The sequence below is a fragment of the Schistocerca piceifrons genome, chromosome 3 (assembly GCF_021461385.2).
Source record: "Schistocerca piceifrons isolate TAMUIC-IGC-003096 chromosome 3, iqSchPice1.1, whole genome shotgun sequence".
In the NCBI taxonomy this organism is placed as follows: Eukaryota; Metazoa; Arthropoda; class Insecta; order Orthoptera; family Acrididae; genus Schistocerca; species Schistocerca piceifrons.
This window is the reverse complement of record NC_060140.1, coordinates 472,958,302-472,971,149: the sequence shown is the minus strand read 5'-3', so window position 1 is coordinate 472,971,149 and position 12,848 is coordinate 472,958,302. Positions and strand designations below refer to the sequence as shown.

The window sequence follows — 12,848 nt, the reverse complement described above, 5'->3', positions numbered from 1 at the left end:
GGTACAAACAGAAAAAGTAAAGGCAGAAGAGTAATACGGACAGCTATTGCTTGGAGTGGGGTGGTCAATGGGATGGGATGGTAATAGACATCGTCCTGAACGAGCAACATGTCCCCACCATGAGCTGGAATACGGTCCGCAGGGGTGAGGTCAGACCGCTCCGAGGTATAGTGGGTAAAAGCAATACAGTCAGTTGGGCGCAACTTGGTTTCCTGGAGACCAAGGACGAGCAGACAGTGCAGGCGGAGGAGCAGTTGTAATTCCTCCCGATTAGATCGAATACCTCTGATGTTCCAATGTAACAAAGCCATCACTAGTCAGAAAAAAGGGGGAACGAAACGGGTGAAGAGTGGTCACCTCGACGGCCGCGGAGGGCCAGGTTTCAAGGGAACAACGCTACAACCGGCGGGAGGTGGATCCTGTTCCATCGAGTCGTCGCCAGCTGCGGCCACATTCCCGGGTTGCGTAGGAGGGGCAGCATCATTCGCCGACGAGAGGCCAGCTGAGCGCCTGGCAGCAGAACGTCCCGGCGAAACTGAGGACGGCCGGGAGCAGCGACTCGCGGATGGAGCGTCAGACGAAATGCGCCGGGGTGGCGAGGGGGATAAAAACTTCTTCTTGGAGGCCTTCTTGGAAGTCCGATGAGGCACGGGGATGGTGGGCTGGACCCGAAGAAGGTCCTCACGCGCGGGGTCCGTTTTGGAATGCCGGACCTCGGAAGCCGGGATCCGGAATGTTTCCCCGATGGACGCCTGAGAAGAGGATCGCTTATCAGGCGGCGGAGGGGGAGGGGGAGGAAGAGGAGGAGGAAGGGTGGCCCCTGGGGCAGAGGGGGCAGGGGCCGCGAGGGAGGAGGATTTGGAAGGGAGGGATTTGGGAGGCGGAGGCATAGACCCCGGATGGGGTGAGGAGGTGGAGGGGGGAAAGGATAGGGGTGAGGATACTGTGCAAGGAGTGGACACGACTGAGGCAAAAGAAGTTGTCAACGTCACGGGATGGAGGCGGTCATACTTCTTCCTGGCCTCAGAATAAGAGAGACGATCCAAAGTTTTAAATTCTTGAATCTTCTTCTCCTTCTGATAAGCGGGGCAGTCTAAAGATCTAGGCGAGTGGATGCCAGGGCAATTGACGCACCGAGGTGGTGGGGTGCATGTATGTTCCTCACGAAGAGGACGTCCACAATCGCCACAAAGGGGCTCAGCCTCACACTGTGACGACATATGCCCAAAGTGCAAACACCAAAAGCAGTGCATAGGAGGTGGGACGTAAGGTCGCACGTCGCACCGGTAGCACATCACCTTTACCTTCTCCGGGAGAACGTCCCCCTCGAAGGCGAGGATAAAGCCTCCGGTGTCGATGTGACGGTCTTTGGGGCCACGCTGAACTCGCCAGACGAAATGCACATCTCGGCGCTCCAGGTTGGCCCTGAGCTTCTCATCAGATTGCAGCAGGAGGTCCCGATGAAAAATAACCCCCTGCGTCCTATTCAGTGCCAGATGCGGGACAATGGACACTGGGATGTCTCCTAGTCGGTCGCACACCTGGAGCGCCGCCGACTGTGTGGCGGAGGCGGTCTTTATAAGAACGGACCCCGAACGCATTTTACTGAGAGCCTCGATTTCCCCGAAGATGTCCTCGATGTGCTGGACAAAGAACATGGGCTTGGAGGTGGCGAACGTCCCCCCATCGGTCCGAGAACAGACTAAATAGGGGGGAAGTACTTCGCCCCAAACCGGTGGGCCTGTCCATCCTCCCAGGGAATGGCCAAGGGGGAAAGGGCAGGAGAACCAGAACCAGAGACAGTACCTTTCTTTTTAAAAGACTCGGCCGCAGAGCGACCTGATACATGTTGACGTTTCATCTGCGAAATGTCCGCCCCGATACCACCCACTCCGACCAGGGGCTCTCCCCATGGACGCCACCCAGCCTCAGCAAGGGCCACCTGGCAGGATGACCGTTGCCGGGAGTCCTGATGCCCCAAGGAGACGGGCATCTACTCCTTGGCCGACTTGGGGAGGGTGCAGCTCAGGTATCGGCAGTACGATCCCTGTGTTGTCAGGGGGCTACAACCTAGAGGGTACATGACGACCCCACCACAACGGGCTGGCTACCGTGCTGGATTTCGGGTGCCATGGAAAGTCCATCATGATCGTAGGTGGAGATGGGGACGCACTATGGGCGTAACGTGTGCAACCCATCAGGCGTTTAGGCCCAATTGGAGGAATAGTGGGTGTGGTTACAACGCCGTTACAATGCTGAGTGCCAAGGTCTTAGTGCACTGAGGACCAGTGATACACCACATAAGGCGTCCTTCCCCAAAAGGCTCGTACTTCTGTAGAATTTTGAAAAAAGGAGGTCAAACCCCAAGGGGGACCATCACATGGAATGCCGAAATGGTTGAAACTCCTTTTAGTTGTCTCTTACGACAGGCAGGAATACCTCGGGCCTATTCTTACCCCGGACCCGCAGGGGGAGCCCGGAACGTCAGACAAGACATCCGCGCATTCATCGTAATTAATCGTATTGCCTCTTTCGTCTGCCATGATGAAAGGTCAGAAGTACTTATAAAAACAAAAAAAGCAAAAAACTTGTTGATGTATGTAACTTGTTACCTAAACAAAACACCAACAGAATGCAAAAGATACTAAAGTGCTGTCTCCGGCCACTGCGCTATACTATGCTCACGACACCACTGTGGTGTCGCCGGCCACTGAGCGATACTATGCAGTATGCACACGACATCACTGTGGTGTCGCCGGCCGTTGACCGCTATTTCGCGCACGTCACCACTGGGTTGCCGCCAGAGGACACAGTGTTAAACTACATACTAGAGGAATTTCATCGTGCTCAAAAGCCGTTCCCCATTGCAGCATGCAGAGCCCTACTCGTGACCTTCACTGTCGTATGCATAACTAACACAAAAAACCCAACCATAAACAGCATACTACACTAATAATTCCCTACCAGAAAATGAATCTATTGTCCGTAACTGCCAACACAAAAAATACACTCTAATAAACTGCCACAAACTCTTGAAATATTACTATCACAAGAAGCACTCAAGATCACCAGTATCACTGACAATAGTCACAAACAGTTAAACAGTCCACACAAGAGTTTGCAACCACATATACCAACATGCCCTCTGTAAACATACTCCAATTCAAATATACTGTATCACCATGAGATCACACAACATAAAACAATTACTTCATGGTCAAAGCATATCAGTGCCACTGAATGCTCAAGTTGACCCCAGCCAGTGTCGTGTGGTGACATTCTATTCAGGTCGGTGGAAGCATCCGATTGCACGTCTGCTTTTAACTGGGACATAATGGTGTCTTGGTGTGCGACGTGACTACGGTGCGGCATTTTTGAGTTGGTTATGTTTGAAGAGGGGCAGCAGCCTTTTCAGTAGTTGCAGGGGCAGCAGTCTGGATGATTGACTGATCTGGCCTTGTAACACTAACCAAAACGGCCTTGCTGTGCTGGTACTGCGAACGGTTGAAAGCAAGGGGAAACTACAGCCGTAATTTTTCCCGAGGGCATGCAGCTTTACTGTATGATTAATGATGATGGCGTCCTCTTGGGTAAAATATTCCAGAGGTAAAATAGTCCCCCATTCGGATCTCCGGGCGGGGACTACTCAAGAGGACGTTGTTATCAGGAGAAAGAAAACTGGTGTTCTACGGATCGGAGCGTGGAATTTCAGATCCCTTAATCGGGCAGGTAGGTTGGAAAATTTAAAAAGGGAAATGGATAGGTTAAAGTTAGATATAGTGGGAATTAGTGAGGTTCGGTGGCAGGAGGAACAAGACTTTTGGTCAGGTGAATACAGGGTTATAAACACGTAGGGGTAATGCAGGAGTAGGTTCAATAATGAATAAAAAAAATAGGAATGCAGGTAAGCTACTACTAACTGCATAGTGAATTATTGTGACCAAGATAGACACGAAGCCCACGCCTACTACAGTAGTACAAGTTTATATGCCAACTAGCTCTGCAGATGACGAAGAAATTGATGAAATGTATGATGAAATAAAAGAAATTGATCAGATATTGAAGGGAGACGAAAATTTAATAATCATAGGTGACTAGAATTCAGTAGTAGGAAAAGGGAGAGAAGGAAACGTAGTAGGTGAATATGGATTGGGTCTAAGAAATGAAAGAGGAAGCCACCTGGTAGAATTTTGCACAGAGCATAACTTAATCATAGATAACACTTGGTTCAAGAACCATAAAAGATGGTTGTATACTTGGAAGAAGCCTGGAGATACTGACAGATTTCAGATAGATCATATAATGGTAAGACAGAGATTTAGGAACCAGGTTTTCAATTGTAAGACATTTCCAGGGGCAGATGTGGACTCTGACCACAATCTATTGGTTATGAACTGTAGATTAAAACTGAAGAAACTGCAAAAAGGTAGGAATTTAAGGAGATGGGACCTGGATAAACTGACTAAACCAGAGGTTGTATAGAGTTTCAGGGAGAGCGTAAGGGAACAAATGGCAGGAATGGGGGAAAGAAATACAGTAGAAGAAGAATGGGTAGCTTTGTGGGATGAAGTAGTGAAGGCAGCAGAGGATCAAGTAGGTAAAAAGACGAGGGCTAGTAGAAATCCTTGGGTAACAGAAGAAATACTGAATTTAATTGATGAAAGGAGAAAATATAAAAATACAGTAAATGAAGCAGGCAAAAAGGAATACAAACGTCTCGAAAATGAGATCGACAGGAAATGCAAAATGGCTAAGCAGGGATAGCTAGAGGATGAATGTAAGGATGTAGAGGCTTATCTCACTAGGAGTATGATAGATACTGCCTACAGGAAAATTAAAGAGAGCTATGGAGAAAAGAGAACCACTAGTATGAATATCAAGAGCTCAGATGAAAACCCAGTTCTAAGCAAAGAATGGAAAGCAGAAAGGTGGAAGGAGTATATAGAGGGTCTATACAAGGGCGATGTACTTGACGACAATATTGTGGAAATGGAACAGGATGTAGATGAAGATGAAATGGGAGATATGATACCGCGGGAAGAGTTTGACAGAGCACTGAAAGACCTGAGTCGAAACAAGGCCCCGGGAATAGACAACATTCCATTAGAACTACCGACGGCCTTGGGAGAGCCAGTCCTGACAAAACTCTACCATCTGGTGAGCAAGATGTATGAGACAGGCGAAATCCCCTCAGACTTCAAGAAGACTGTAATAATTCCAATCCCAAAGAAAGCAGGTGTTGACAGATATGAAAATTACCGAACTATCAGTTTAAATAGTCACGGCTGCAAAATACTAAAGCGAATTCTTTACAGACGAATGGAAAAACTAGTAGAAGCCGACCTTGGGGAAGATCAGTTTGGATTCCGTAGAAATATTGGAACACGTGAGGCAATACAGACCCTACAGCTTATCTTAGAAGCTAGATTAAGGAAAGGCAAACCTACGTTCCTAGCATTTGTAGACTTAGAGAAAGCTTTTGACAATGTTGACTGGAATACTCTCTTTCAAATTCTGAAGGTGACAGGAGTAAAATATAGGGAGTGAAAGGCTATTTACAATTTGTACAGAAACCAAATGGCAGTTATAAGAGTTGAGGGGCATGGAAGGGAAGCAGTGGTTGGGAAGGGAGTGAGACAGGGTTGTAGCCTTCCCCCGATGTTATTCAATCTGTATATTGAGCAAGCAGTGAAGGAAACAAAAGACAAATTCGGAGTATGTATTAAAATCCATGGAGAAGAAATAAAAACTTTGAGGTTCACCGATGACATTGTAATTCTGTCAGAGACAGCAAAGGACTTGGAAGAGCAGTTGAACGGAATGGATGGTGTCTTGAAGGGAGTATATAAGATGAACATCAACAAAAGCAAAACGAGGATAATGGAATGTAGTCGAATTAAGTCTGGTGATGTTGAGGGAATTAGATTAGGAAATGAGACACTGAAAGTAGTAAAGGAGTTTTGCTATTTGGGGAGCAAAATAACTGATGATGGTCGAAGTAGAGAGCATATAAAATGTAGACTGGCAATGGCAACAAAAGAGTTTCTGAAGTAGAGAAATTTGTTTACATCGATACTAGATTTAAGTGTCAGGAAGTCGTTTCTGAAAGTATTTGTATGGAGTGCAGCCATGTATGGAAGTGAAACATGGACGATAAATAGTTTGGACAAGAAGAGAATAGAAGCTTTCGAAATGTGGTGCTACAGAAGAATGCTGAAGAATAGATGGGTAGATCACATAACTAATGAGGAGGTGTTGAATAGGACTGGGGAGAAGAGAAGTTTGTGGCACAACTTGACTAGAAGAAGTGATCGGTTGGTAGGACATGTTCTGAGGCATCAAGGGATCACCAATTTAGTATTGGAGGCCAGCGTGGAGGATAAAAACCGTAGAGGGAGACCAAGAGATGAATACACTAAGCAGATTCTGAAGGATGTAGGTTGCAGCAGGTACTGGGAGATGAAGAAGCTTGCACAGGATAGAGTAGCATGGAGAGCTGCATCAAACCAATCTCAGGACTGAAGACCACAACAACAACAAGAGTGATTTAGAAATGACCTGTAGAATTCACTGCCCCTATACTAGATGTAAAATTTTGCTTAGTGGAGGTTAGGACAGGTTCCTGTCCAATAAATGAAGCAATCGCCCCTGTCCTGGCCAGTCTATCAATTGGTTCATTACCATTAATTCCTGAGTGACTGGGTATTCACACCAGATTTATCCTGTTGCTGTCCCGTAGTTTTCCAAGGGCTTCAACGCTTTCTGGAACGATCTTTGACTTCGATGCAGAGACTGATAAAGGTTTCAGAGCTCTTGGGCTGATTGAATAAATATAGATGGTACGATCCTTATAACTCTTACCGCAAATTCTCCTCCACACACACACTCACACAAACACACACACACTGATAGCGAATATTTCCACCTGGAATACACTGGACAGCTCCTGCAGAGAGACTGCTCTCTCTAGTCTAGGCTGTACCCCATATACCCCGGCCCCAGTGCCTTCATCTGCTTTCGACACGTCAGTAAACCGGACTATGCCTCTTGAACGATGTCGTGGTTCATTCTTCCGCTGCTCTCTTCTCCAAATTGTTAAGCTGAAAGGTTTATTGAAGCAGCTAGAAATTATTGTACAGTCTGCCTGCGTTTCCCCGACCATTTCTATATTTACACATTCATTATATTGGTGTGAAATTCTGGATATCGTAAGTGAAGTCAGTTATTTCAAGCTTTTAACCTACATGCGCCTGCCACTCCTCCGTTGTAACCCAAAGGTGTAATGGCGAACGTCCAGCAAGATTTCCACCCCATCAGTGGGTGTGTTGCTGTTATGGCTAAGCAGGAAAATCTCTGCTAATCGTCGAATTCCTCGCAGCAACCTTCTGTTAGACTTTAATCCACCATACTGTAGCCTCATAAATTATCATGGGTCTTATTACAGTGGTACATACCCAGTACATACTCCAACGGTTTAGACCCTAGATTTTACCACCTACCCTGCTAGCGCTCATAACTGATATTTTTGGCTTGGACATATATTCTTTACTTCAGGGGTCCTTGGTGGTTTTGGAGACACGAGTATCCCTAAATACTTCACTACCCTCTCTATTGGTGAAGTTTCATTGAAGGTTTACCTTTTCTTAATCTAGCTTCTAAGATAAGTAGTTCTAATGGAAAGTTGTCTACACCTGGGGCCTCGTTTCAACTCAGGTCTTTCAGTGTTCTGTCAAACTCTTCACGAAGTATCATACCTCCCATTTCATCTACACCTACCGCCTCTTCCATTTCCATAATATTGCCCTCAAGTACATCGCCCTTGTATAGACCCTCTATATACTCCTTCCACCCTTCTGCTTTCCCTTCTTTGCCTAGATCTGGCTTCCCACCTGAGCTTTTGATATTCATACAATTGGTTCCCTTTTCTCCAAAGGCCTCTTTAATTTTCCTGCAGGCAGTATCTATCTTACCCTTAGTGAGATAAGCCTCTACATCCTTACATTTGTCCTCTATCCATCCCTACTTAACCATTTTGCACTTTCTGCCGATCTCATTTTTGAGACATTTGTATTCCTTTTTGCCTCCTCCATTTACTGCATTTTTATTTTTCTACTTTCATCAATTAAATGCAATATTTCTTCTGTCACCCAAGGATTTCTAATAGCTCTTTTTTTTTACCTACTTGATCCTCTGCTGCCTTCACTTCTTCATCCCTCAAAGCTACCCATTCTTCTTCTACTGTATTTCTTTCCCCCATTCTTGTCAATTGTTCCTTATGCTCTCCCTAAAAATCTGTACAACCTCTGGTTTAGTCAGTTTATCCAGGTCCCATCTCCTTAAATTCCCACCTTTTTGCAGTTTCTTCAGTTCATAACCAATATATTGTGGTCAAAGTCCACATCTGCCCCTGGAAATGTCTTACAATTGAAAACCTGGTTCCTAAATCTCTGTCTTACCATTATATAATCTATCTGAAATCTGTCAGTATCTCCAGGCTTCTTCCATGAATACAACCTTCTTTTATGATTCTTGAACCAAGTGTTAGCTATGATTAGCCTAAGTTATGCTCTGTGCAAAATTCTACCTGGCAGCTTCCTCTTTTATTTCTTACCCCCAATCTATATTCACATACTACGTTTCCTTCTCTCCCTTTTCCTACTACCGAATTCCAGTCACCCATGACTATTAAATTCTCGTCTCCATTAAGTATCTGAATAATTTCTTTTATCTCATCATATATTTCTTCAATTTCTTCATCATCATGTATGGCCATTAATGCTAATTCCTGATCAGTAACAACATATCACCTTTGCTTATTTCAAACTTTCTAGGCATACAGACACAAAATTAACTACACAAACATTGTTTTTGCCTTGTTTCACACTTTTATTGTTATTGCACAACCTAGGTTGAAAATGGCTTATAACCCAAAACCTAGGTTGTGCAGTAATGTTAATCATAAAATTGTGCAACAAGACCAAAACAGTGTGTGTTTAGTTAATTTACAATGTTTAACCAAGAACCCACAGTTGATTAAATTAAAGAGACAAAATTTTTGTTTTTAACAACTCTGGGTTTACTTAGCTGTCACAGGGCTGCATCAGGTATATGGTTGACTTCGGACCAATGATTAGTACGACGAATTTAAAAATAATATTAAAACAATTCCTCTACATTAATTTCTAATCAACACATCTTGCATCTTATGATGTGTATCACAACATTTACAAGTAAATGAACTCATCTGTAAGTGACTGGGATGCTACTTCAATATATAACGCATTCATTCATACACTTTGTTCCAAAAATCCTACCATGAAGGAGAGCCTTTATGGATATGGAACAGGTCAACTTATATAGTTACAGACAAGTGCAAACAGTTCAGGCTTTCTGTTAAGTACATTAGCAACAAAGTACGATTAGTGCTGACTTGAGCCATTCTGAGAGAAACGTTCTTGGACTGTGTAAGAATAATTGATAGAGGCAATATTGATAATCAAGGATAATAAATTGTGGATAGTCCATATATAATTGGCTCAATGTAGCCTACGTAAAAATATCCATGTGTAGCTTCATTTACTTACAAAATCTCATGTAAATTGTCAATTACAGATTTTTCTTCAGGGTTAGAAATACATATGACAGAACAGTCTGGACAGAGTGCTACAAACCCTGCGTTGATCAGATGAGGAGCAAACTATTAGCAATGAACTTAATTACAGCTGGGTGCACATCTTTGTACAGTTGAAGTGAGCACATTTTACTTTTAATTCGAAATTCGTTTCAATGCCAAGTTTATACCTATTTCATTGATCCTTGCGAACAAACAATACTTTAATACAGTATTTTGTAGGGGTTTTGTTGAATGAACCAGTGAAAGTAACTTCACTTACCTCTAGTGATGGACCAAATCTTCTGTCTTTTTCAATCACCACGACCCTCTCAGGACCTCTGTTAATAATTGATCGCGTTATTCCTCCAGGACCTGGCCCAATCTCACACACATGACCATTCTTTATTCTTCCAGCGGCACGTACAATTTTATCAGTCAATCGCTGGTCCATTAAAAAATTCTGGGACAGTTGCCTTATTGCTCTTAGACGATACAGTCTCAATAAATCTCTTATGGTCGGTAGTGGAGGTAAACGATACAATTCCGTAGCTGTCTTAGGGAGCGAGCTTGTAATCACGGCAGTCATCTTTCAGTTTATGAACTTCCCTACAGATATTTCACATGCGATTAAACCCACTACCAGGATTTACAATGAGTTACTGGCTGATTTTCTTTGGCTCCTCAAAATCATCTAAAAAGGTTTCTTGCTTCACGGAATACATAGAATAAAAGTAGATTCCTGTTACTGCTGCACCAAGTATTCCAGCTGTAATAAGATTATTTCTTCTTGTCTTCTGCAGTTTTTGAACTCTTTCTAGATTTTGTTTTTCTATTAGTTTCATATACTCTGCCATTGACTTGGAAATAAATTCCTTGTTCTTGGGATCCTGCTTATTTTCCATAACTACGCACTGGAAGATATTTAACTATGCGTGTACCTCTGCTGTTGCGAAACTCGAGACTAGTACATCTCCTTCAGGGAGAGATTTTATTCAATAAACATTTCACAGAATACAATAAGCTTGACGTAACACACATTCATTACAAAAATATCTGCTATTTAACACGAACTCGCACCGGTGCAGCACAACCAAATTCTCACTTCACAGCTGGTGTAATCCGGTGTTGCCAACTCACCGCAAAGCAATAAGCTAAATGTGTCTACAAAACAAAAGAAAGCAAAAAGCTGAAATAAAACAAGGTGTGTTATTACGCAATTTTATTTTTGCAATAATTATACTGTGTAACAGACTAGCTTGACTTTATATTTTCTTAATTTGGGAATCTGCTGGGCATGGTAGAAACACAAACAATTAACTGTGAATGTATGACTTTATTTGAATTAGATATACTTGATAATACGGAAACAATAGACTTGCATTTTTAAAAGTTCTGAACAGATGATATGCATCACTACACATGTTAAGTGAAACATTAATTTGTATCCACTTTGTATTGCTTCATCCAAATCATCTGTGGGAGTGTAGTGAAGTCGCGGCTAAAGGCCCGGCCACACGCAACGATCTACCGCGCAAATGTCTGCGCACATGACATCGCGCAGATAAACCTTTGCGTCTGAACAGATTTCCGCAGCTATAAGATGTACCAAAACCTGAAAACTGGAGTTGGAGGTTTGAGCGAAATTGTTCAAATCTGTGGGTTCAAATCACATCTGCCCATACAAGTTGGACCGCGTTGACAGTAGATCGCCGCAAACCTGGCGCGTGAAACGTATTTGAATCAGGCACTGTTTCAAGATCTTTCATTATCAGCTTAAAACAATATTCTACTGCAGTCTTCTTTCGAACAAATAGGGTTTTTTCTACGCTAACTAATTCTGGTGTTTCTCGTCTGTGTGTGCATAGTGAGTTTTAAAATGACAGTGGTCTAGACAATTCATTACTGAATTTATCGAAATGTATAGTATTCGATCTGTCGCTGTTTGATTGCTGTCATACTTTTACTCAGTACTGTCCCATGACGTAGTCTTATGAAATAACGTAGGAAAAAAAAGCAGTCCCCATCTGTTCGAAAGAAGAGTACGATACAGTCAGAATATTGTTTTATGCTGATAATGCAATATCTTGAAACAGTACCTTCAGGGACATAGGGGCAATTACAATTGTTTTACTTCCTAATGTAATATGTGGTTCATAACAAGAGTAAAGCAGGCAAGAAGGAATGCAAACGTCTCAAAAATGAGATCGACAGAAAGTGCAAAATGGTTAAGCAGGGATGGCTAGAGGACAAATGTAAGGATGGAGAGGCATATATCACTAGGGGTAAGATAGATACTGCCTGCAGGAATATTACAGAGACATTTGGAGAAAAGGGAACCACTTGTACGAATATCTAAAGCTCAGGTGGGAAGCCAGATCTAGCAAAGAAGGGAAAGCAGCAAGGTGGAAGGAGTATATAGAGGGTCTATACAAGGGCTATGTACTTGAGGGAAATATTATGGAAACGGAAGAGGCTGTAGGTGTAGATGAAATGGGAGATATGTTACTGCGTGAAGGATTTTACAGAGCACTGAAAGACCTAAGTCGAAACAAGGCCCCGGAGCAAACAACTTTCCATTAGAACTACTGATAGCCTTGGGCGCCAGGCTTGGCAAAACTCTACCATCTGGTGAGCAAGATGTATGAGACAGGCGAAATACCCTCAGACTTCAAGAAGAATACGATAATTCCAATATCAAAAAAATGGTTCAAATGGCTCTGAGCACCATGGGACTTAACATCTGAGGTCATCAGTCCCCTAGAACTTAAATCTAACTAACCTAAGGACATCACACACATCCATGCCCGAGGCAGGATTCGAACCTGCAGTCGTAGCGGTCGCGCGGTCCCAGATGTAGCGCCTAGAACCGCTCGGCCACCCTGGCCGGCCCAATACCAAAGAATGCAAGTGTTGACAGGTGTGAAAATTACCGAACTATTAGCTTAATAAGCCACGGCTGCAAAACAGTGACACGAATTCCTTACAGACGAATGGAAAAACTGGTGGAAGCCGACCTCGGGGAAGATCAGTTCCGGTTCTGTAGAAGTGTTGGAACACGTGAGGCAATACTGACCCTACGACTTATCTTAGAAGATAGGTTAAGGAAAGACAAACCTACGTTTCTAGCATTTGTAGACTAAGAGAAAACTTTTGACAGTGTTGATTGGAATACTCTCTTTCAAATTCTGAAGGTGGCAGGGGCAAAATACAAGGAGCGAAAGGCTATTTACAATTT

At 43.5% G+C, this 12,848-nt stretch overlaps 1 protein-coding gene across 1 annotated transcript in view; it reads right to left on the bottom strand.

Moving 5' to 3' along the window:
- LOC124788016 (mitochondrial dimethyladenosine transferase 1) overlaps positions 1–10,349 on the bottom strand; it is a 48,605-nt gene extending 38,256 nt beyond the window's left edge. The window contains exon 1 of the mRNA XM_047255068.1: positions 9,894–10,349. Within this exon, the coding sequence (XP_047111024.1) occupies positions 9,894–10,199 (306 nt within the window). The 5' untranslated portion in view covers positions 10,200–10,349. The remainder of the gene's footprint in view (positions 1–9,893) is intronic.
- Between the last annotated feature and the right edge of the window lie 2,499 nt (positions 10,350–12,848).